Source organism: Vespula vulgaris, chromosome 2, assembly GCF_905475345.1.
Source record: "Vespula vulgaris chromosome 2, iyVesVulg1.1, whole genome shotgun sequence".
NCBI lineage: Eukaryota > Metazoa > Arthropoda > Insecta > Hymenoptera > Vespidae > Vespula > Vespula vulgaris.
This window is the reverse complement of record NC_066587.1, coordinates 13,905,987-13,932,329: the sequence shown is the minus strand read 5'-3', so window position 1 is coordinate 13,932,329 and position 26,343 is coordinate 13,905,987. Positions and strand designations below refer to the sequence as shown.

Below are 26,343 nucleotides of genomic sequence, written 5' to 3'. Positions count from 1 at the left end.
GGATTCGTTCGTCCATTCGGAAAACGATTTATCCTTTCCGTAAACTCACCCTTCTCTCCACATGATTTTATATCTATCCGCAAACAGGATGGAAATAGGACGTATTGATGGAAATAGAATACGTACATACATAGATGTACCTTCGCGAATACGTGTAACTAATGTAAAAATGCGCGAAGCTCGATCGAAAAGTACCACTGTTCCTCACTTCGCGAATAAAACCATCATCGAGAATCGAGATATTCAAACGAAATAGGAAACACTTTTTACATTTTTATTCTTTTCTTTTTGGAAGGGAGAAGGCAGAATACCTCTGAAAGAAATTTTTACTGAAGAAACAAACGAACGATCCTTCGTATCAAGTTGATAATTTATCGGCCTATCGCCTTTCGGCCATAAGCCAGTTTTCTGTTCCTCTCGAGAATTTCGAGAGGATCGCACGGTTGAGCTCTTTCTCGAGATATAGATATGTCTAATTGAGAGCGATCGTTCCCTCGGCACCATCACTCTCGAGAAATTCGCTAGCTGGAAGATAAAAGACTCCTTCGTCTTATCTCGTATCGATATTTCTCTCTGCTCTCTCTCTCTCTCTCTGTTTCTCTCTTTCTTTCTCTTTCTCTCTCGCTTATCTGTTTCTCTTCGATTTTCTTCTCATCATTTTTGTTTACCTCGACGATTGTTTATTCGATAGAAAGATACGTAGTAAACTCCTGGCAATTTCTTAGTACCTAAGAAGCGAGTTATGTGCTTGGAGAGTATACGGAAGTGGATGAGGAAGAAAAAAAGAAAGAAAACGATCGGTCCGGAATCCTCAAACATAAGATATTGGGATCGGCAGCCATTGGTGCCGATAGAACAGTTGGAAGACTTGGTCAAGTAATGGACAAAATCCTTCGTTCCGACTGTGTAAACTTTAGGACAGTAGTTGATGTAATCGAAAGCGGATCCTTAATCGAGAAAAATCTTTTTGCTTTTTGTCTCTTTCTCTTACTCTTCACTTAGAGACAAATACGATCGAGCAATTTGTGTGGCAAACTTTTTCTTCACTAGATAAACCATTTCGTAGTTGATTCTCTTTCTCTCTTTCTGTCATAATTCGTTCGTTTCAATCTCTCACCACGAATCCTATAAATCGTCACGCAAGGGGAAATGGATCGGTGATGTTTAGCTGGATCGTTTGTCATAAATCGTCTTTTCGTCATCTCGACAATGGCTTTGATGAAGGATTTGCCAAAGGGGAAGATACCCTTTTTTGTCAAACGATAGATAACACGATTGCGGTAAAGGAGCCTGTCGACAGATAACATCTTTGCTCTTTTGAGAATAGAATCTTCTTTCTCTTAGTAGTCTCTTTAGTTTCATAGTTTCGAGATACGTTGATTAAAGTCTTTCTCTAGGCGATCATTAGAAAGCAGACGGTTGCCTGGAAGGTGCTATTAAATTCGAATTTACTTGGGTCAAAGGCGTGAATTCGTTTCTTAACGTAAACCTTGAAAGGATTTCACTCGACATACCCCTTTCGACACGAGGCTTTAACTCTTCGTGGATTTTCCTGCGCGATAGATCGACCAGGCCATTACCTCGATCGATGGCTTTTCTCTCTCGAGGCCAATTGGAAGATACTATCCGTTGGCATGCTTGAATATACACATACAAGGACCTATAGCGACGGTGGTGAATGTGGAAAGCATACGTTGAGAGAGTTAACGTAGTGCGTCGGTAAGGGTAAATGGCACAACAACCCCTTTAACTTGGTGCAAGTATACTATACACAGCACCTTGTCGCCTCGCTACCACGCCGTTAGTGTCTTCGTGCGCGCCTATCAAGCGTTGCCCAATAAATCCACGGTTTAATTAAACTAAGTTTAAACGGAACCCCTTGCTGGGACCTCCTTCACCTCCTCTTCCTACGGTTTCTTCCCTCTCTTCCAGCTTTCGTCCCCATCCTCATCCTCATCTCCGCTCCTGTACAAAGCAGTTATATGTATTACCTTCCTGATCCAGCGTTAAATCAATTATCGGAGTTACCAGGGCGAAATGAAAGGCTATCGCGGTGTACACCGCACTACCCCGTCGAGCCACTTGGAACATTACACCTCGGTAGTCTTTTGTTTATCGAAGCTATTGCGAAGCTATACTATAGTTCCCATTCAATTTACAGATACCATACCACATGTATATTCGTTTGTATTTAAATAGCAACGCGATCGCGGCCTGTCCCCTCGCGCCTACCTTGCTGTTTTTTTCTTTTTCGATCAATGTTGTTCAAAATTCATTTCATTGTTCGATATTTAATTCGGCCTAATGCAAACGCGAACGTATGGAGATTTCATGAAAAATAGGAAATATTTGGGATAGAATCGTAAAAATACATTTCACGAAGAAATATTGATGAAAATACGAGTTGGCGAAACGAGAAAACAATTTTTTATATTATCAAAGCGACGAACGAGTTCTTCGCAGAACCATGATGGTAGTATGTACCGAGAGAGAGAGAGAGAGAGAGAGAGAGAGAGAGAGAGAGGGTGTGGGTGGACCGAACGGCGTTGTTTATCTCGACTAGCGATCTTTTGTTGGAAGCGACCTACATTTTCAAACGCAATAATTTTACGGTTATTAGTGGCCATTCCCCTCTATCCGAGAGAGAGTCGTGGCTTAAAAGCGCATTACTTCTTATATTCTGGCACGTATTTCCCGATATTTATAGTATATGGCTATTAATAGCTTTCGCTATACATACAGATTCTTCTTTGAACCTTCGATACTCGTAAAGTTAAATATACGTGGATATGTGTACGTGCGTATGCACATTAGATCGTTGTATAGAATAACAGCTGTATTCTCTTATGTAAATTCGTATATTCACACTTTTTCCCTTTTTCCTTAAATTGATCGATCGTATTTGCTGATTGTTAATTCATCGGTAGATGGTTGACATTTAGTTCGATGGAGAACATCGACTCTTAATTTCAGGGTGTTTCCATTTCGAAAATGAGAGAAAACCAAAGAAAGAGAATAAGAGGGATTTCGTACGTGAGAAGTTGAGAAAGTATTGGACGTTCGATTCGATTCGTCTTCCGTGATGTCGGCGGCTCGGCTAATCAATTACTCGTAATGAAAACGAAGAGAGTCGGCACGTAGGGTTCAGAACGTGTTGCCACACGTATATACATACATACCTATGTATATATATATATTCTATATAGGGATATACACAGGCTGCTACACGTACATACGTTTAGCTTCCAGATAACGCACATTCCGAATTCCTTCTGCAGTTACGCATCCAGAATCAACCGGCGTAGATACACGATTAAACCTAAGCCATTCAAACTATTTCAAGCGTAGAGGTGGGAGCGATCGTGCAATCAAATTCAGTGTTTTGCTTCTACAGAAAGCAAGAAGGAAACAAAGAGAGACAGAGAGATAGATAGATAGATAGATAGATAGATAGATAGATAGATAGAGAGAGAGAGAGAGAGAGAGAGAAAGAGAGAGAGAGAAAGAGAGAGAGAGATGTGCAAAGCAGGGATGCTGCATCCACTTTTCCTCAAACGAAGAGGTAATTTAACAATCAACGTTTTCTCTTCGTTCCCTTACATAGTAGTGTTGCCATTTCATTTCGACGAATTACATTTACCGCGTTACTCGTTAACAAGCAGTAATTCGACTGCCTAGATTGTCATATAAATTAGCACGATCCAGACGGGAAATTGTCGTCACCATTTTTTTCTTTCTTTTCCCTTACTTCATTCTTTTTTTCCTCGTCCCTCTTTCATTCTAGAATCTGAAAGGAACGTTTATAGATTTTTGTTTCTTGTTCTTTCCCTTTCAAGACGTTGTCCTTGTCTAATAATTCGCTATCTCCTTTTCGAATCGAAAGGATTTTGGAATTTCCACGACATTAACGCGACGTTTACGATTAGAATCGCGTATGTATGTATGTATGTATGTATGTATGTATGTATGTATGTATGTATGCATGATGTATGTATATATGGATATATGTATGTACGCGTATGTATAAATTTTTCTCTTTTCAAATTCGCGAGAAACGCCGGCGGAACGAAGTTTCTCGCAATCTTTTTCAAATTTACTTCCGCGAAAGTTCGTGCTCGCGCAAATTTTTCGCGACTTTCGGCTCGCGTACATTACCATCCCGCACAGATTTACGATTTGCGAAGGACCGAGCGTTATAATAAAATTCGTTATCTCGAGTTTTCGATGGGAGTAGAACGGGAATGTGTCGTGATTCGTTGATATATGCGATGCATAAATATCATATTTTCGGTTGCGTCAGAGATAGGTTCCAGTACATAGGTTCAAACGGAAAGATCGATGAGATCCGTGAGATATCCTTCGGAGATATCTTCGAAACGCGATTGCTTTTTATATGGAAAAGATTATCGTGGTTAAATAAGACCAATTTTCAACGAATCCTCGATGCCTTTTTCGACGCTTTTTATTTCGGTTTAATCATGGAACACGCGCTTGTTTCAAGAAAAGAATAAAAAAAAGGTTGATTGGAATTCGAAACTCACAGACCCGGATACCTTTGTCGGTTTTCTTTCGAGATTTTAATATTCTCGAAAGCAGCGTATCGTCATCGATTCGAGTTGCCCCGAGTGTCGTTTGTCATTTAACGATGCCGAAGAGCAGGAACGTTAATTAATACGTCGTTCGATCGATCGATTCGTTTTTTTCTTTTTATCCGTCTTTCAACAGAGCCGACCTCTATCCTCTATCCATTTTCTTTCCACCGTTTTAAAAGCCACGACGGAATGAATGACCATCGAACGTAACACGGATTTATAAATTTCAACGGATGCAATAGGTAACTTTGAAGGAAAATTCGAAGTGCCGAAATCCGGTAGTATACCGCATCAATGCCGTTCATGGAACGGATCTTAAAGGGCTTTGATCATTACCGGACACAGGTGTAGTTGATGTGTATGAACGGTTTTCTGTTTCGCTCGTATAATGTCTATACGTTAGATATGTACATACATATACGTGTTGCAAGAGATAGGAGAGAGAATCGAACAGACCCATATCCCTTGCAGTCACTTCGTCGAGTATGCTTGATCGGTTCATTTGGCCGAAGCCAGGTTGAAAGCCAGCTTGGGCCAGGTTGAAGCCACCCCCTGCTCGACTGCACGATCCTGTTCTAACCGGTATTCGCTTCTTCCCATGCATTCGAGACTCTCGTATCTGGCAATTAAAAGGTAACCCTTGTGTGGCCAAAACCCCTCTACCTACATATCCTACCTATACTAACGAACTATCGCCTATATATCGAATCTATGTACGTTCATTTACATATATCATATATCTCATACCACTATTTTAGAATTTTCAGAGGGTAGCTAGGATGAAACTAGAGATTTAACGAATACCTTTCCCGTCTCTAAGTATACTTCAGAGATCAAAAAATAGTGATTTTTATCGGCAAAGACTCTCTCTCTCTCTCTCTTTCTCTCTCTATATAGATATCTTTATTGAAATCGAATTCGTGAAGAAGTTTTTGTCTCTTCTCTTGTAATAATTACGTTACATTATCGTATCAGATCATAGGTCTTTGTACTATATCTCCATTTATTAATATATTTAAACAGATCCGATGACGTTCATTTGTATCCGTACAATATTCGACCATAACATTAACGTTTAATAGATATTCATATTTACGACTATAATGGGTACGCGTTCCACGATATCATCTACTTCTACATAAAGAACATGTGTGGAAGTACGAACACGCGGTGCTCGGCTTTCCACCGAAACTCCATTAGGATATGCAGTGGAAGTGAATGTTACACGGTCATTAAATTTACTAGAATATCTCTCGGACTCGATATGCATATTGAAACTACTGCTAATTTGCAAGGGCTCGTGATTATCCAAAATCTTTTGTGCTCATATCATCTCGCAACGGAACAGTTCGATTTCTCTGTAATTCGATCGATATATATATATATCTATATGTCAATATTTTAGTATAAAATTTGAATCTTGATCAAACTCCCTCGGGATCCTACAATTCGTAGTGTAGTACTATTAATTCAGTTTCTAAGCGTATCAAGATTCCATTAATAGTAGGACGAAGAAAGTTTCCGTTTTCCGACGAGCGTGATTTACGTTACGTCCAGAAGCGTAAACTTACGAGAATGATTACGATGTTACAAAACTTTCGAATATCTTCGTGAGTAAACAGAAACGATCGTTGAGAGAGGTCCGATGCATAATTACAGATAATTACGAACGATGAAAGTCGCGCATTTTGAACGACGATGGAGTCGAGGTAAGGGGCCTTCGTCTATTCCACGAACCGTAAAGGCAATAGAAGAATGGAGGCAGGCGGTAAGCAGAAAAGGCTGTATAGTAAAAAGGAAGAAAGAGCCAAGTTTTTCAAAGTTGCAAAGCAGTTACAATAATTGGGAAGTAGGAGGAGGAAGTAGAAGTGGAAGAACTCGTAGGATAGAAATCTGATTAAATCTTGGTGTACTCGAGAGAAATAGATAGAGAGAGAAAGGGATAGTGAGAGAAAGAGAAAAACAGAGAGGGAGAAAGAGAGAGAGGGAGAGAGAGAGAGAGAGAGAGAGAGGTGCGAGGGTTTCGTTCAAGAACCAGTTTTTATTTGTAGGATGTTTATAAAAGCGCGTCTCGACTTCCAGACTTTCATTAAGGGCGAAAGTACAGTAGCTTTTTCCACTTCTTGATGCAATTAAAATCTATCGCGTTTTACGAACGCCTGTTAAATTACGTTAAGAGAGATAGAGAACTTGTTCGAACGTACGTATCTTCGAGTACCACGCAATTAAACGCTTAATTATAGGGCATATGTGTATCGTTCGCTATATAGATACGCGTATGTAGTTAACTATAAAGTATGGCGTTACAAGCTCGGTACATGCGAATGAACGAACAAATGAACGAACGAATCGTGAAACGGACTACATCCGTTCAATTACGATTCCGCACTCGTTGCGTGTTCGGTTTTCAATAAATAATTTATTCCTTGGAAATTTTCCACAGCGTTGATACCGCCGCTGAAATCGTCCGACTCGAAATCTCCCAGATTCTGCTTCTTTTTCTTTTCTCTTTCCTCTCCCTCTCTTTTTTTTTCCTTTTCTCATTCTATCCGATATTTTCGCGTATGCTTTTTCTTCCGTTACTCGCACTCACAACATAATAATAGTAATAAGCAAACAAACGAGTGAACTCGGTGCAGCTCTCGCTAGGGACGTCCAAGCGTTAAATGCAAATCCCTGCCCTATTATCGTAATCACAGAGCGCGAGATTAGGCGGAACACCGAGAACGACGGTACCGGCGACATTCTAGAAAGCATAGTTACCTTAATATTATTATTTAATAAGCAGACGTCCGATTATTATTTCGTCGCAGTCGCGCCTAAATGCTTGCACGTGATAATCATATACGGTTAAGTGCGTTAGGTACCAACCAACCAACCAACCAGCCATCCAGCCAGGCTATTCATACGAGATTCTACTATATAAGGACCTTTAAAGGTTCTCCTCGCGCTCGATAGAATTCGAAGAGTCGTTCTACTCGAACGTAGGCAGGCTCTTTCAACTTGTCGGCATATGCGCCATTGAAGAATTTCTTTATAGAAAAAGATCGCCAAAAAATGCGAGTTCGCGCTCTCGCTCGAAGGCATGAACCTTCGAATCGATAATCCCATCTTTTTTTAGTCAAGCACCTTTTCTATAGCATGCGTTCTCATAATTTGCGTTATATCGTGCATCGTTATCCATCATCTATTTTTTTCCTTCATTCCTTTTCTCTCTCTCTCTCTCTCTCTCTCTCTCTCTCTCTCTCTCTCTCTTCTCTTCTGTACCTTTCTTTCTTCCCTTTCTATCACGAATCTTTTCGATAACTTTAACACGTTACATGAACGATTCATGGGAATCACGTGCTCGAGGCACTTGCGAATTCTTTTATCGTTTTTTAGACTGGCAATTACGAACGATACTGATCGCCTCTATTTAACAAGCTTAACGAGCTTACTTAAGTGGCCGAACGGAGATTATTGCAAGAAAATTATCAACACAGTGTTATACGATACATCGTTTTACTCACCACACGATCACCTGGACGTTTAACGTAACAATTAAGCTCCGCTGTCTGACCAACGATGGCAGTGATATTTTTTGGTGCGATGTCGTCGAATTGAGGTCTGGCCCATGAATTCGTCGGCTTACCGTGATCGACGTTCACACTGCTCACGCTGCCGGACTCACCTACGAAAAAGAGAAACGTTTTTTGTAGAGAACACGGACGATGATCGAGCTTGTTTTAATTATTTTTGTTCTTTGTACTTTTTTTTATTGTTTGCGATCGTCCGAAAAAAGTAGATTAAAGAACAAGAGAAAAACAAATGGTGTCAACATAATCTTGCAATTGAAACGATGTAGTCGTATCAGTGAGTTTCCGAAGGACAAAGGATAGATATCGAGACTGAAACGAATGAACACAGTTGGTTGCTCTATCCTTCCGTGTCTGCAGCGTTAGGATCAGCGAGACCTTGCTTGTAGTCTAGGATAACTTTGCCAACTTTGCAGCCCCAAGGTAATTGTATTTGTACGGAGCGTGCTGGAAATAGAAGGAAGAGCCAGAGGGAGAGTGTGTAAGAGAGAGAGAGAGAGAGAAGGAGAGAGACAGAAAGAGAAAGAGAGAGAGAGAGAGAGAGAGAGAGAGAGAGAGAGAGAAAGGAAAGGAGGAAGAGGGAGTAGGTAATACATTGTACTATCGCTGTCGAGAGTACATTATAAAATTTTAACTGTCTGTTATGGAACACCGCGATTCCACCTATCTATAACGTCTCCTTTGAGCCTGAAATTACTGTACATAGTTTATAAACTAATATCTAACAATAAGTGAAGTTCGGCGTTCCTGTTCTCTTTGTTTCTCTTTCGCTCTTCCTTATCCTTTATCATTGCACATTTCTCTTTTCCTACTTCCAAATGGTGTTAAAGCGATTTGTATTCTCGAGATGATTTCTACACCTCTACATTTATATATTTGTATATTAATGCCATTAAATATTTTTACCGAATAAAATAATATTCGAGCTGTAGGATAATAATGATTGGTAGGATTGGTTTATCGTTTATCCATTTCGCGAAATCGTGTTAAAAATCTGTTAATCAATGGAAATTATGTTATCTGTTTCTTTATTTATTTCTTTTTACAATGAGGAAATATATTCCTAGTTCAAAGATGATTGAATAAAATAACAAAAGAAAAGCAAAGATTCGTCGATGTTGCGAGCATACGAGAAACGACAAGCTCGATAGAATTTCCCCATTGTGTTCGAGGCAAATAGGGTGAGGGAGATGGGCAGTGCGACGCGACTGCTAGAAATTGAAATTTGTATGAGGCAGGTAGACGTAAAATTGTCGGAAATCGTCGGACGATATCGGTGCAATATCGCGCGTATTGTGAAGAAACGCTCAAAGGCATCGACGAGCCGCGAGCGAACGCAATGCGGGACGCTGACGAGTCGACGTAAAATTATTTCTCTATCTCTGCGTCGATAGGATCTCTGCGTTGGTGGTAAATCGGTCGATGGAGTCCGGGGGAGTGGGAGGCGGATGGATTGAGAACGATTGCGATTGTTCCTTTTTTTTCTTTTCACGAATGCACAGGTCCGTGCCTCAATTCTGTTGGGAGGGCGAGGAACGATAAATACGCGGTGTATTGTCGAGTAGTGGCACACATTCGCCCCCCATGGAAGCGGATTTTGTTGGAAGTGCATTACGAACGTGTCAGTGATTTTTACCGCGTTATGAAAAGCCGTTACATGACGAAGATAAAGGCAAGGCCGAATGCATCGCGAGTCGATTAATCCTCGATAAACTATTTGAATTCTTTAATAAATGTAAGTTAATTTATTTTTCTTTTTTTCTTTTTACATTTTTCGATTTTTGATATTTCACTCGTTCGATACAACGGACGTCAATGGGATTGTTTATATCGTAAACAGATCGCTAAGACGATAAGGTGAAATAACTTTGAATATTACGATCTTTTATCTCAACATTTTAGTTATGGTTTGAAAACTTACAATTTAATCGATTATTAAATAATGTAAAATTTACCGTTGCGATGTCCGGGATTTTTTCTTATTTTTTTCTCTAACCTGCATCAAAATAATTACGATATTTATCTAAATAAGAGAGAGCTTTATGGGAGAGGCGTGTAAAAGCTTACGATATGAGATATACGTCATACAATTTCCGAGTGAAACATTTTTCATTCCGCGCAGATTGGATTTACGCTGAGAGATATGAAATATGAAAGTGGAGACGATAGATAAAGGAATAAGAGCGCGAGGAGAGCTTCGACGGAGGTATCGATCCATTCCATTATTTTTAGGGGATCGTTATTTTTATTACCAAGCTTCGTTAATATCTGTATTAATTTTTTCCAACGAAAAATTAAATTCTTAACAATAATTAATAACGATTTTGATGTTATCAAATATTTTTATAAATCAGATCGGAATATCTGAGAAATAAATGTAAACTTCCTAATGGATTTATTTTCACCATCGGTCCTTTTCAAACTAAACTATTACCAGGCAACATCTTGCCACAGTGTATCCCTTCTCAGTGGTTACACACTTTAGTACATATTCTGACCGCATACGTTGCACCACCATCTCGTGCACCATATATAAATTCGACCGTATACCTTCTTCGTTTTGCGGGAACAATACTTCGTTGACAGGCCGGTGACCGAGAAAAAATATCGTAGTCCAAGAGAAAAGAAGGAAAAAGGATAAGAACAAGAAAATCGAGAGAAGGAGGAGAAGGGAAGAGAGAGAGAGAGAGAGAGAGAGAGAGAGAGAGAGAGAGAGAGAGAACAAGGCTCCACGCCTCTTGGCTAACACCCAAAGTTCGTACCTTCGAGTCTCGGCACGTACGCCGAGTTCTTCGAGCCGCACCCCCAAGATTCGAGAACTTGGCCAAAAGCACGGTAGGGCGATACCTTTCGGTGGTAAAACGTTGAATAGGATAGAAAGAGAAAAAGGATGAGAGAGGAAGCGAGAGAAAGGGAGGTCTCGTATCGTCGATTTCGGTTTCGAATTTGGCCACGTTGCGGTCAACGATCGTGTCTCTCCTTCTCTTTTCCTCTCACTCTTCTCTCATTCTTTCTTTTATTTTATTCCAAGTTTATTCCCAATTTCGAAGCCGTAGAAGAAAAAGAAGAGAAGGAGAGAGAGAGAGAGAGTATATTCTTTGGTTTAAACGTTTAACATGGAATGAAGATATCCAGATTTGGTTTTGTTGAGAGATAGAAAAGGAAAAAGAGAGAGAAAGAGAGAAAGAGAATACCGTTGACCCAGAACGATATTTGTTTATCGTTTTCTATATGACAACATCGAGAGAGGAAACAAATATCAGTAGGAGACACTTCTATCGAATAGTTTTCCAACGAGCTCTTGTACTTTCCCATGCAAGTAGCGCGTGGGATAGTCTCGAGCTTGAAACGACGACGACGACGACGACGACGACGACAACAGAGCTATACTTTGAAAGTATCGTCGTATCGTTGATTTCGAACATCGAATTTCGGTCTCTCGGCACGGACCGAAGCGTTCGTTCTACACCACTGCTTTGTCTCCGGCGATCGTTTTCCTCCCCGGCGCGTTTCTCGATTTACATCGATTTCGACTGCGACGCTATGGATACGAAATAGCCAAGCTCTTCCGAGAGAACCGTTGCGTCCTCTCAAAAAATGAAATATCGCGCGATAAAATTCGAAAATTCCGCAGATGGAAAAAAGAAAACTGAAAATTCCTTTTTTCTTTAGGAGCTTTCACCGAACACATATACGCTGGTACGTACATATCTAAGTTCGTATGATTCTCAGGAAAATACGAGTAGCCATTAGCATAATGAAGATGCTTTAAAAGCCTGAATACAATGCGTCTTCTGTTTCGCGCTAGGAACGTTTTGTCTACTCTTTTCTAACTTCTGTTGTTTTTTTTTCTCTAATCGCACTGTAATACATACGCAAGTAGTTACGTTCGTTCTTTCGTTCGTTCGTTCGTTCGTTCTTTCGATGCTACGTTCGTTCGTTCGTTTGTTCGTTCGTTCGTTTGTCAAAACCGTAAAAGTATTAAAGGTGAAAGTTAATTCGGAGTCGGAACGAGCACCTTCTGGCGCAGCCGTAAACGAAGTCAAGAGAAACGTGGCTTTCTAATTACTCAATTAAAATATTCAACAGTGCGCCAGCAGCTTTGGCAGCGGCCTGTAAAGTTGGCCGCGACCTGTACCGCCTGGATTCGCGCGTATTGTACCGTCAAATGTTATTTTAACGAAAGCTACTTTACGTGCACGTACCGCTGATTTAAATATTTTAACTATTCCAATAGGAGTTTCGAGTTGGATGGGATAGCTAAGCGAAAGGATAGAACGATGGATAGACAATCACATTTCGATCGCAATTTCTCCACTACATATGAAATAATAATTCATGATTTGAATATGTTTTGTGGAAATCATATCTGCGACATATCCATTAACTTATGTATATGCAGTAAACATTTATATTCGATAAAGTCTAGATTATTTGCATAGTTAAAATTTCCTCGTCCATCTGTAATTTTCGTGGTTCGTATCGAAAAATAGATATCCGAGAGTTCTAACTTCGTCGAGCATCGATAACATCATTAACGATATTCTTTTCCTATAGAGTTTCTCATCGACATTGAACTTTCCTCCGACAAGGCGATAACTGGTCTTCGTTCTATAACCGTCCTCATTCTCGAGAGAAGTGTTAGGTATTTAATAAAAGTATTAAACTACGACGATAACGTCGACGGCAATATTCCTCGTAACGTTATAACGAGCTACTTTTACAAAATATTTTCCGACGAAGTGATTAAAGAAAGATGAAAGGTGTTGATTAAAGTATTGAGGAGATATTTAGTTAAAACATAACCGGAAGTATCTTTAAAGTCAACGGAGATCCTTTGAATAATGTTGGTATGATCGAAAATCGATAGCTAAGGGAGGGAGAGAAAGAGAGAGAAAGAGAGAGAGAGAGAGAGAGGGAGAGAGAGAAAGAGTTAATCGATTCAATTGGGAATTTAGGAAAGACAAGGATAAATCGCGTGACACGAGAGAAACCACGAGGATTATAGGACGAGAAGATTTAACGGTCGACGGGGGTTTTCCTGGCAATTATGGTAACGGCGCGAAGCAGAGAGTGGTTCGTCGATGAAATAGTGGAAGAGGAGAAGAGGCAGGGAGAAAGCAGTGCCAGGCACCGCTAGCTGCATTGTTAAGTTTCGAGCCATGAAAAGAGGAAAATGAGGAAGAGGAAGAGGGAGCGAATTTGCGATAACGACATACCAGCGGAGTGGTTACCAGTCACGGGGTCTGAACCCCTTATGTTTCCTCGGGGGGCAAAACCGTGAATATATTCTATTAGCTGAATGGTTTGCATAGGGTACCACACATGTTACGTAAATAGAGTCGCTGTAAACAGATTTTCTCTTGTGAATACATTCACCATGTTACCGTTTTCTTGCATCAAACGAAATTTTCTGAAGTTTCTTCGGCCGCCTTCTCGCCGTGATTGTTCATGTCACGAATTTTTTTCTTTCTTTCTTTTTTTTTTTTTTTTTTTAAAGAAAATAAAGCATTACTCGATGAAAGACACGTGCAAAAATTGTCTTGGCTATCTTTCAAAAGTGAAACGTCACGATATTATTTCGTGTCCTCCATTGGACGTTAAAGTCCAAGCTTTCTTTCTTTCTTACTCGTTCTTTTTTTATTTTTCTCGGTGTTCCTCTGCGAGTAGCGAGAATTCCATCTTAAAGTATTTCTTTGTAAAGTTCAGGGAACGAAGATATTAATAATCCTTTCTTAGAGAGTGGCTCTCAAAGTGAAAAGGGTCGCGGTTGTGAATCGTAAAGTAAATTGGATAAAGCAAATAATCCTGTGGCAAAGTGCTTGTATTGTAATCCATGTGAAATTGCACGTTTCGAGATATTTGCGGAGTACCTGTATACCGGGAACAAAAAGCAGAACGCAGTCGAGCGAGCTCGTGAATACGAGAATCCGGACAGCTCGAAAGTTCGCAGTCTACATGTTTACTCTTTGCTCGAAAGAATCGTGAGAGAAAGGGTGAGAAGCGAGAAGTTGACGTTGGTGTGGTTGCTTAGAAATAGTACACACTACTTGTGACAGGCATCGTACATTTTGGCCCGCGAGGTACGTGTTACGTTTGTGGGATAATTAGACTGTCTGATGTCAACGTTTGTTTCGACTATTCCTAAGCAAATAACGATAGAATTCTGTAATATATTATATATAACGCATATATATATATACACACATATATATATGTACATGTTCGTGTCTATATATGTACATATGTAAGCACGTGTGTATCTATTTATGTACATATATAGGATAACACCAATAGAGAAGTCTCAAATATTTCATGTAAAGCTTCTAGTTCTTCTAGGTCGAGGCGAACTCGAGAGTCCGACAAGCATTCATTTCGATGAGTTCTCTTTGAATCGAACCGAAGCTCCACTTTTGCGAACTTTCAATTGATCGATATTCCGTCGTATAACTCGAGCCCACACCATATAGGTAGATATTTATTATGGATGTAGTATTTTCGGGTCCATTCGCGCGAGTAATGTAGAAATATGCCAGGCTCGTCCGAAGTAAATGGTCAAGTTTACGAACGTCCTTCGTGGCCCACGGAGAACGGCCAATCCTGTGGCGGAAGAGCGCCCTGTAGAATACCCTTTCGCATGTAGAGCAAGATGTACGTGCGACCGAGCTACGAGATCACGAAGGGTCGATGTGAGCGATCGCAGGATTTTAAGGGGTTGGCGTGAACGTATGTGGGATCTCGAATTGGGCAGGACACTTGACTCGAAGCCCTCGAGTACAATAAGAAGACGAGACAAACTCGAACTTGTTAGAAATTTCGATCCCGTTTTCGGTGGATAAGTGCAACGTCGCGAATTTCGTCTTTCGCCTTAGCGAACGTTCCTATTGAAGGTTGTGGAGATACCCTTTCTTCTCCGACAGCCATTCTCTTAACGTTCGTACTATATCGTCTATCGCGATTTATGCTACGACGTGCTCTCTATCGATGACCGTCGTAATTTAACGAAGAGTATCTAGATTCGAAAAGAAACAAAAAGGGTAGTATCTATGAAGAAGGTAGAATAGATTTATATTATATATTGCATATCAAGTTAAATTACTTGAGATATCGCTTTGTTCAAAATGAAAAAATAGTGTTCCGAATTATGTCGGGCTTTCTTTAACTAGCATAGAGAGGATTTAAGAAAGCATACCGCGTGCGTATACTCCGCGGAACTTGGAATAGCTTCGGCCGTTTCTCTCAATGAAGAACGAGAAGAAGAAGAAGAAGAAGAAGAAGAAGAAGCTCCGAATTTGGAGTTAGACGGAGTTATTTGTTATTTACTGACCATTACACTTCGACGTGACCGAAATGTTTGCCGACCCTTCTCGACCGAGAGTTTGCAACAGTGAAACGATGTTTCTGTAATTGCATGTCCTGATTTACTCTGTTTAGTCGAGATTTCGACCGGATTTCCTGTTGCCTAATTCGATTTGACACGGATACAACGATGAGAGAATAAACCATTTATCGATATCGCGCGGTTCTTCGACATAGAATTCGTTTTAACGATCGTTCGCTTTTTCTCTTATCCCGTTATTGAATTTTTCAAAAATTACTAAGTAACGAGCACTTTGATTATAAAACTGTTACATAATATTAATGAAATAATATTAAGAGGACAAAAGTTACATAGAATCGTTACTTTCACAACTATTAAAAAATTTTCATAGCGAAGAATATTTATATACTGTAGTATCTCGCAAATGTTAGACGTTTTTTGGAAATGTTAAACGTACCTATTAATTTTTAGCTTGCACGGCAGTAAAGTCGATGTCAACTTGGTACAGAGTGTATGGTTAATTTTTAACGAGCAACGAATATCTCTACGTGCGTGATACGCGCATGTTAATCAGTCATACTCGTTTTATTATTAAAATTTATTTCGTTGTGGCACGTTTTGACGTACCAACGAACGAATTATTCCGGACAGTGTATTAATTCTGAGAATTATATCCCAGAGTGGTAATAATTAATTAGTTCCGTGTTTCACATTTCCGAGAAGTTTCATCTTCGCTTCGACGTAATGTCGTCGCATTCTCTCTTTCTCTCTCTCTCTCTCTCTCTCTCTCTCTCTCTCTCTCTCTCTCTCCCTGTTTCTTTCTTTTTCGTAAAAAAGAAAGCATTGTAATCTCTCACGAAAAGTTATGAATTCTGCTTATGCAACATAGCCGAGCCGATTCGTAGAGAAAGAGAGAGAGAGAGAGAGAGAGAGAGAGGAGAGTAGAAAGAGAAAAAAAAAGAAATCATAGGTGGAAAGTAGGTCTCGCCTCGTGTGTACTGACGGGCTCTTAACGCTTTTCCAACTTTTCCTAGAACGCTAAAAAGGTATCGTTCGATAAAAGATGACCATTAAAGACTTCGATAACGACCTTTTCTCTACGATACAATGAAGTACGTTGTAATAAAACCTTCCTTTGTTGAACTCCCGAAACGCGCTGGCGGCGAGAAAATTCGAACTGCCAGGGAAAGTAGAAAGGACCGAGTCGGGAACTTTTATAATATGAGAATTCCGTGATAAGTACATTCGCGAGGGAAGTTAATACCACCGGTATTCTTTTCGAACATATCATTTTTTTCCTTTCCAAGATAGTCCAAGCGAGGCGAGAACGTCGACTCCTTACTTATATACACATACACTCATATACACACACACACAGGCACGCAAGTTCGTAGGAAAGGAAAAGAGTTTCGTCAGGCGCGAAACCCCGTTGAAGCTTTCGCTTTAAAGCTTCGCAACTTCGTCAGAAAGTTCGGGGTTCGAACTATCGGGAAAACCTCACCGCAGTATAAGCTCGACCTTCCCGATATTATTACTGCCCTGGGCGAGTCTCGTACCTTTACCGTAGTCGTAGTCGGCAACAGCGACGACGCCGTCGTCCTCGTTTTTCTTCTCTCGTTGTCTTTTTCCTTTTCCTTTTCCACTTAGTTTCGACTCGAGTCGCACGTCTTTTACTGCTAGAAACCTACCGGAAAGGAAAGGGAAGACTCGCTCTCCTAAAGTCTTTTGCTATCTCTTCGTAAACTATATTCGCTATGCTTGGACTTTAAATCTACGAGAAAATTCAAGAAAGAAACAATGACAAATTCTCTTTCATCTTCGATCATCCGGTCTGTTGTGATACATCTTTCGATTAATGTGTTTTCATCGTTTGTCGGATTATTCTATTTTTAATCGAGAGAAGCAAAGGGAGAGAAAGATAGATAGATAGATAGAGAGAGAGAGAGAGAGAGAGAGAGAGAGAGAGAGAGAGAGAGAGAGAGAGAGAGAGAGAGAGATTGTTTAGTATCTTCATAAAGAGAACTCCTTTTTCTTCTTTTCTTTTCTTTCCTTTTTTTTTATTATACGAAAAATAAACGAGGAGAAGAAAGATTTGCAAAAATCATCGGCGATGGTATGAAACGCGAGAACGAGTTCGCACGAGGAATCCCGCTCGAGATGTTTAATGCAAACTCATCGATCCACCGAGCTCCGACATTTTTCTCCCTCATCCAGTAGCTCCCAAGGGGGTCTCGCAAAAGATCGCAGCGAAGATTCTATGAGCGATGGCGCCTCGTAAAGTCAAATGCGCGGAAGGTGGCAGCGATGGTAGTGGTAGGTAGCGATGGCTCGAGTCGACTCGGCTTCGAAGGCTAGACCTTTCCTTCTCTCTCTTTCTGTCTCCTCTCTCTCTCTCTCTCTCTCTCTCTCTCTCTCTCTCTCCACCTTCTCCCCATTTCGTTGAAATCACCCATCCGACCTGTCGACCGACCCGGCCATTTCTCGCGCTGGATCCTTCCGTGATATATCGCGCGAGGGACCGACAGACGCGATTCTTGATTAGCTGCATAATTTTTTCCTATCCCGCTGGTAATACTCCTCGTGCAGCGAACGAGGAGAAGAGGTAGATGGATGGAAAAAAGGGACATAGGGAGAGACGGAGAGAGAAGGAGAGAAAGAGAGAAAGAGAGACAGGCAGACGTTTCTCGCCGAAAATGAGATATGATTTCTGACTGGCCGCCAGAGTTCATGCGATTCCCTTGGAAACGAGCTTTCTCTGTGTGCCACAATTCTCGGCCTTTTACGTCGCTTCATTTACCACCAAACACATTTTATTCGTACTGATGTTTTCCATAAAAGTATGTGTGAGAGAGAAAAAGAGAGAGAGAGAAAGGAAAAGCAAAAATTTTTCTCATATGCGTGTTAACATCAAAGGATATTTCTAGTTGGACACTTCTGCGAAATCGCTTTCCGGTTAATACGAATAAATCTCGACAAGATTTTCTAATAAATGTGTAGAAAATGTACTAAAACGGACATACGGATTTACTATGAGAAGCTAGCGTATAAAATCTGTATCAATGGGTATCCTTGATTTTTCATTCGCTTCGTAGGACGAAAGAAATGAATACACGTAGCGAGACCATCGCCAGGTAGAAAGCAAAATGTAATTTCCCGTTTACGTGCTCTTCCGATACCGAGGAAGAGAAAGAGATGGAGAGTGAGAGAGAGAGATAAATAGAAAAAAGAGAGAGATAGAAAGAAAGAGAGAGAAAGAGAGAGAAAAAGAGAAAAAGTGAGAGAAAGAGAGAGAGGGAGAGAGAGAGAGAGAGAGAGAGAGAGAGAGATTTCTCGAAACATTTTATAAAATAAGAATCAACGGTGAAGATTTTTCACAGTAAAAGCGGCGAGCTTGTGACGCGCTCGAGTTTGCCGGAGGCTCGGTCGTGCCAAGAGACGCGCCGGAGCATGGCGAGCTTTTGCTGACGTAAGATAGTTCGAAAAGAACGAAAAGAAGGTGTTACCGAGGAGCGTTAAAAAGCTTCAAGAATGGACGATGCTATAGTGAGTTTGAATGTATGGAAGATGAATCGAGTAACATGATCAATTGATATCAAATAATTTATTTGATTTCTTAAAATTTATTATATCGGCAAATAATAAATTGTTCCTTGCACATTTTTCATAAAATTTCCTTTTAATTTCGTCTTTGTACAAATTTCACGCAAGTAAGCGTCGTCGAGTTATACAACGCACGCGTTATTTATATCAGATTTTCGTGATATACGATCTCCGTTATCTTTGCACGTGGTATTGATTAATATTTCTTTTTTGAGTCGAAAAACGATGTTAGTCTATTTGGTGGTTAGGTGACGTCTTTTACGTACTACCACGAGACGATCCATTCTTTCGTGCAGTCTTATAATAAAATAGAGGGTCGGGGAGGGAGGGAGGGAGGGAGAGAGAGAGAGAGAGAGAGAGAGAGAGAGAAAGAGAGAGAGAGAGAGAGAGAGAGAAGAGAGAAATAACGAGCGTCGTTCGATATACATGGAAAGTTGGTAAATAGCCTCGCGTGAGGAAAGTAAGTAGGTAGGTACACGGTTGGGCTCTTCACCGTGCACGTCGCTATAAAAAGCGGGGGTTTAATCTTTCGCATGTCGAAGAAGAAAAAAAAAGAAGAAAGGAGAACGCGTAAAAGTAGGATAGAGTTGGGTGAGTAAGGTAAGGGGGTAAGCTAGATACGTCGACAACGATGCGACGTTCTTTCTCGTGTCATCGGAGCTCGGCGTCTTCGAAAAATGTCATATTCGTTGGCACGACCCTTCCTCTTTACCTCTCCTTCTCTTCGTCATTTTCTTCCAGCTCGTCTTCCTTCTTCTCCTTTACCTTTTCTCGCTCACTATCCTTATCATACCATCGAGGTTCGCTTTTCACTCGAACTTAACTCTCTCGCTCCACCGTACGTCCTCTACGTTCCTACGAAGGCCACGTTCGAGACAACCGAGGAAAAAAGAAGCCGCAGGAGAAGGGAAGAAGCATCGCGTCGTTCGCTTCTGAAAATCTTTGCTAGTAAGAAAACCGGAAGCGATTCGAGCGGGGAATGAAAGAAGAGAGAAAGAGGTGGAAGAAGAAGAAGAAGAGATGAAAGAGAAGGGGTAGAGGTGAAAGCGGCTGGCTACTCGTTGGGGAGTGATAAATAGCCGTGGGACGAAAAAGTTAGGTCCGGAAGGCGCACATACGTAAGGAAACGAGCGATGAAAGCTCAAGAAAAAGATTCTCCTCGCGCGGACGAAGAGTTATCGCGAACAGATAGATTAAGATTTCTTAAGCACGACGTAGATATAAATAACGAATTATCTAAAGGTCTCTCTACTTCGTGAAACGCCCAAATCTTTTTTCCTCATCTCTCGTAAATAAGAAACTCCGTCCATATACAACTATTCTCACCACTTACAGTCGCTACTTTAGCGATTCCTTTCGGAATCCTTTATGGCGTTGAATCAGATGTTGTAAATCGTCGCCGTCGCCGTCGCCGACGTCGTCGTAGTTGGCGTCGTCGTCGTCGTCGGGTATTCGTCCTTCTCCGTGTCTATGCTTTTCGTTTGGCGATGAAACAAAAGGAGTGCTCGGTGTTACTTCTTTTTTTTTGCATTTTTTGTTTTCGAGGGTAAAAGGTGGCTGAAGTTATAAGGGCGCGGCATATTTTAGCCGTACAACATACTACAGCTCGATACGCCTTTCCCCCGTGCTTTTACCTCTTGATCAAGATACTAGGTCAGCCGGTAAACCGAAGCTGTACTTTCATTTTTTCGAAATATTACTGAACCTCGTCTTCGAATGTCTTGTTCCTTCTTCTTTTTTTTACGAGCTTATATATCATATTTCAGTTTATCAATTAACAGGATTGTGTGTTTGTGCGTGCGTGTGTGCCTGTGGAGGTGTGAAGTAACGATGATCACTTGATTAGTTTTCAAGTTAGCAATATATAGTAGAAAAGAACCATTTCCCGACGGCAATAACGGAAGCAATGAAACCAAGTTTCCTTTCTTTTTCTTTCCGAGCTCTCGTAAATAAAACACGAAAGCATTTAGAAGACGCGTATTGCATGACATCCTTTCTCGTAGGAGAAGCATCGTAACCTTTCCGAATCAATAAACGTACAATTATCCGCAATGCCTTAATATGCTGGGGCACGTTTTAACGATATCTCCAAACCACAACAATTATTATTCCGAACACGCAGTATCTCACTCCCTCCCCATAATCATCCCCTCGTGAAAATCCAACGAGCGAAACTTTCCCAGCACGGAACAGATTAAAGCGTTAAGCCGCGCGAGGGAGATCAGAAAGCGACGAAGTAACAATGGGATGAGAATTTAATCCCTATTCGCGTGTCACATTTCCTAATTACTCGTTAAAGTTCGTAGTACCGAAAGGAGTCGATGATCGGACGAACGTGTTTTCTCGTATACTTACCGCTTATGCGATTACGATAACGCCTAGTGAAAACGTGTTCGTTTCGATCTAACATGCCAAAGATCGAATTTATCGGCCCGACGAATTCGAAAGAAAAACACGGGACGGTGTTGAAGATCAAATCGGATAGAAAGACGAGAGAGAGAGAGAGAGAGAGAGAGAGAGAGAGAGAGAGAGAGAGAGAGAGAGAGAGAGAGAAAGAGAAAGAAACAGATAGCTAGGTCAAACGTGACTGAATACAATTTGTGCGGAATGCAAAATATTAGTCCACGAAATATCTGCAGCTCGATAAGTAAGTTACGAACTCAATCGATAACAGATATGCAAAATTTCAATCTTTACAGTTCCTTCTGGAAGCACTCTAACGTAATAATGGTTTTCGATATCCGTGCGTTCTATTATTAAATTTATTTCCAATCCACGATCTCGTTTAACGGAAAAGACCCGTCCTTTTCTTCTTACCTTCTTACTTTCTCGACCTTTCGTCTCTTCTTTTTCTTTTTCTTATTTCAACACTACTTCGATGCAATAACTTATCAGTTCGGTCTGCTTAATTTCCTATGAAACTCTTCTAGTCGCTCGGACGAGAACGTTACTCCGTTAAGCGAGCCTGTATCTCATGAACGAGCCAAGGAATCTACGAAGAAGACGAAGAAGAAGAAGAAGAAGAAGAAGGGGAAGAAGAGAAGATATTAATGGCGTTAATCGATACGCTTAAGAACGCCGAGGCTCAACTCGAAGATTATCGACTACCCATTAAGACTTTGTCGTTCGAGCAAACGATTATTAACGTCTCCTCCATTTAAAGAACGTTCTTGAAAGAGAATGGGCATTTCATTGTTCCAAGTAAATTATTTACGCCAGTTCTTCGAGTCGATTACTCTCGACGATGCGCATCTTTGTTTGGCATAACAAAATGCTCTATAATCGATATCAATTCGAGCTTTTCATCATCCTAAAGGTTAATAGAGCCAATGAATATCACAATAAAAAATAAAAAATAAAAACAAGGACAAAAAGAAAAAAAAGAAGGAAAGAAGAAAAGAAAAAGAAAGAACCAACGAATATTTCAACGATTGTTGAGAAACGATTTATCAAAAAGATTCAAACGTTCTCTTAGATAGGATTATTGGAATACGTAGATAAAATATCGGAAAGTACATATACTCGTATGTATCTAACAGACGAGGATATCTTTTTTCGTAATACGGGAATCGATGAGCGATGTACGTCGTAAGGTACGAAGACCACCGATAGTATTAATCACGGGATATCTTGGATAATCTTACGAATTTAGGGTCGGTGAGTGTCTCTACTGATGGTGGCGATGGTAAAGCACACCGGAGGAGAATATCCCGGGCATCATCTTCAGGTCGAGTCGGCTCGATTATATTCCAGCACTCATCCAGTGAAGCGTGGGTTAATGCCATCGTAGTGGCTGTGAATTTACGATATTACCTGTTATATGCAGAACTCATTTAACGTGCCGGCCGTACTACGATACCACCCGCCTGACGAGCAAAACCAAACACGGTTCGCTCTATTGTCGCACACCGTATCTCTTCTCTCTTGTAAGTTATCCAAACTCGTACTATGTCGTCGTTGTCGTCCTTTCTAGCGAAATACCTACCAGATTTTCACGCATACCACGTGAAATATAAGCAGAGAAGAGAATGAAAAGTAATTTAGGAATTTAGGAATTTGGGAATTCGACCAAATTTAACGCGTATCTCTCTTATCGTTTTTTTTCTCCATTCGTTTGCGTAAAAAAAAATATTGACTCTTTCATTACCCTCTTTTTTTTCTACGACTCCTCGAAGTCATTTATAATCTACTATTTTGACAACCAATATTGCAGAAGCTTAAAAATCGTTATCGTCACTCCTTTTGTCTTCGAGAGTTTATTTAAATTCCTAAAAACAACGTTTCGAGATTAGTTCGAAAGGTAAGATCGTAAGTAGTCGATTGGGGTTGACTCAGAATCCAAGAGTTTAGATAGTGTCGGTCGGTTCAAAGATAGGCGATATATGTAACTTCAAAAAGTCCGGTAGCAAAAGGTCCGAAAGTGGAGAACGGAGACGGAAACTTTAGCTTCCGGCTTAGATCGCGGAAGGTCGAGAAAGAAGGATTTCCTGAATCGCAAGGTAAGCGTTTAAGCCTCTTTCGCGAGAAAAGGATCAACGTATAGAAACGTGTTCGCCTGCAATACCGCAACATTTTTCATCCTTCCTACTTGAAATCTACGATAATCCATTAATGTATACTATATGTATGTGTACTATACAGTAAGAATGTGTGTGGAACGATAGAGCATCGTTCCATTGGCAAGGAGAATCTTCAAGAGAGCGATACTCGAAAAGAGGTTATCGATCGACGTATTTATTTCTTTAGCATTTAATGTCGGCCGTTTGTCAGTGTATTTCGCCAAGGAAACATAAGTTTTCGTTAGAAGAAATTTATCCAACGAACGAGAAGGTGGAGGATGATAATAATTGGGTCGACGATGCTACACCATTATGGCCTTCCTTAAGCTTTCGACTGTTTCGAGCCTTCGAGGATCATTAAGAAATATCGTGCAAGAGTACGTGAGTAACTACACCGTTTAAAAACGAAAATTGTATGTTTGTTCGATTAAACTCCGATTAATTTGCCTTTGATATACTCGTCGTCGTCGTCGTCGTCGTCGTCGTTGTCATTCTCGTTAATACGTCGTCTCGAAGAATTTTGGAAAAGATTTCCACGAAGGATTCGATCGTTTAGAGCAAGTGCTTCGAGAATGGCACTTAAAGAGATGAGCGTCGATCTTGCCGCGAGAATTTAATTGCACGATTCGAACCGAAAGGCCGAAGAACGTAATGACGTAAGGGATGGGAGGGAGAATAAAATTCTCGTTTGAAAAAAATTTTCGAAGGGGCTTGGAAAATGATCAGATTCGATTTTTTCTAGATTTTGAGAAAGTTATAGAGCGTTACTATGACGACGAAGAGGACGATGAAGATAGTCCTGGCAATAGTGGCTATTGTAAAAAGAAGAAAGGGGAAAATAACGAGGAACATGTAAATCGAAGTCGAGTCATGATCGTGAGGACTTTCGAGCTTTTATCAGCACTCCGTTTCGTTTATTCGGATAGGCGGCACGCTTTACGACGAAGATATCATCGGATCGCGATTCTCCCGTGGGAGATACGTTTTCTGTGGGAAAGATAACGGAAATTGCAAACTCCTACGCGAAATTGACTGACTTCGAAAAAGAGTCTCGATGTAACTCCCCTCTCTCTTCGTTCTTTCTCTTTTCTTTCTTCTTTCGACTCTACAACTGACTGGATACTCCTGCAGGGATAGCGAGCTGGGTGATTGGATTAACTTCCTGAAGGAGGATGCAGCAACGATAACGACAACGAGGCGAATTCTTTATAGAAAGCATCGTTGGAAGGAGGTACCACCATAGACGGTCATTTGGAAAATTTTCAAGATAATCTCGGTAAACAGCTCAACGCAAAACATATATATACGATAGAATTTCTTTCGTTCCTTATTTTTCTTTCGATCTTTCACTTCTTCGCGTTTTAAATAAGTGTCCAATACTATGATTCATAATAGTATTCTTTCCGTGTTTCCCTTTTTTTTATCGTCTAAAGGTTACTTTGCAAATGCCGTTCTTTATATATTAATTGGGAAAAGAAATAGACAAAGAGGAATCAACGAAGAGAATATCAAGGAAGTTTGTCGTAGTAAGGAATGATTAAATCAGAATAGAAAATAATTAAATCAGAACCGAAACGACGAAGAAATTGTTACTTTACTCGGTTTGAACGTTGTAATAAGGTGGTACGACTATCTTTTAGCCCTCTTTACTTTTCTTTGCCATACAATTGTCTCGAACGAGGAGTGAATGGAAGAATCTCTCTCTCTCTCTTTCTGTCTGTCTCTCTCTCTCTCTCTCTCTTTCAGTCTCAGTCTGTCTCTAGAACGAATACTTGAGGAGAGGTAAAGAGGGCAGCGTGGAGGTATTGAGTCTTCTGGATAGAGGACAATCGGATGGTAGACGTGGGACGAGTTTCTACGAAGGGTAGAAACGTAACGACTGCATTCAACTTGAGTGCTCGCAATCGTCCACAACGATTCCAATACGACTACAACGACGACTAGAACGGACTCTAGCAGAACTTATATTGATATCTGAACATCGTAAGAGTCTGGCGCTTAAGCAAATTCTTACAAAATCGTCGACACTTTACTATTTTCTAGTTGGAAAAATGCTTAACTCACACTGAAACGAGCTTTAGAAAAAGTAACTTCTTTGCAAGCCAATTGTTCTCTTTCTAACGACTCTGCATTGATTTTGATTATATTTTCGACCATTTCACCAACGAGCAAACTCGTTCATTATGTAATTTAATTGCTCGAAGATCCCAATTTTATGTCATAAGAGTCTCTCTACGAGCGTATAAAGTGGTCATATTACATTATAAAACCGCAACCACAGTGGTTCATAATTCGTCGAGTGTTACTCGCATTAGCCAGAAAATCGTTCGCAATGTTATTGTTACGGTCATATGGGATTATAATGGTTATTAAATTGGTAGTATGTGTTTATGTCGAGGTCACGCATGCAAGTTTTAGTAGACAATTCGTACAATGATCTTTCTGTATCACATGGGCACAGAGAAATTATCGTTATTCTCTCATTATAGATAACGTGAAATGTTTCAAGAGCAAAAAAAGTAGTATCATTTTTAGAAGTAGATAAAGTTTGCATAATGTTAGATATATTACGTGACTGATTACATCGGTTGTGATTGCGTAAGGATGAGTTAGCTTTCATGCGACAGAAAATTAGTTCTTATATGTTCCGTTAAGTAAGATAGATAATTATCGTCCCAATAAAAATGTTAAGAAAT

At 40.4% G+C, this 26,343-nt stretch overlaps 1 protein-coding gene across 6 annotated transcripts in view; it reads right to left on the bottom strand.

Moving 5' to 3' along the window:
* Positions 1-26,343, bottom strand: part of LOC127062048 (basement membrane-specific heparan sulfate proteoglycan core protein-like) — a 128,739-nt gene that overhangs the window by 71,260 nt on the left and 31,136 nt on the right. For all 6 annotated transcript variants that reach the window (XM_050989651.1, XM_050989654.1, XM_050989655.1 and 3 more), the window contains one exon: positions 8,102-8,262. In XM_050989651.1, coding sequence (XP_050845608.1) covers positions 8,102-8,262 — 161 coding nt within the window. The remainder of the gene's footprint in view (positions 1-8,101; positions 8,263-26,343) is intronic.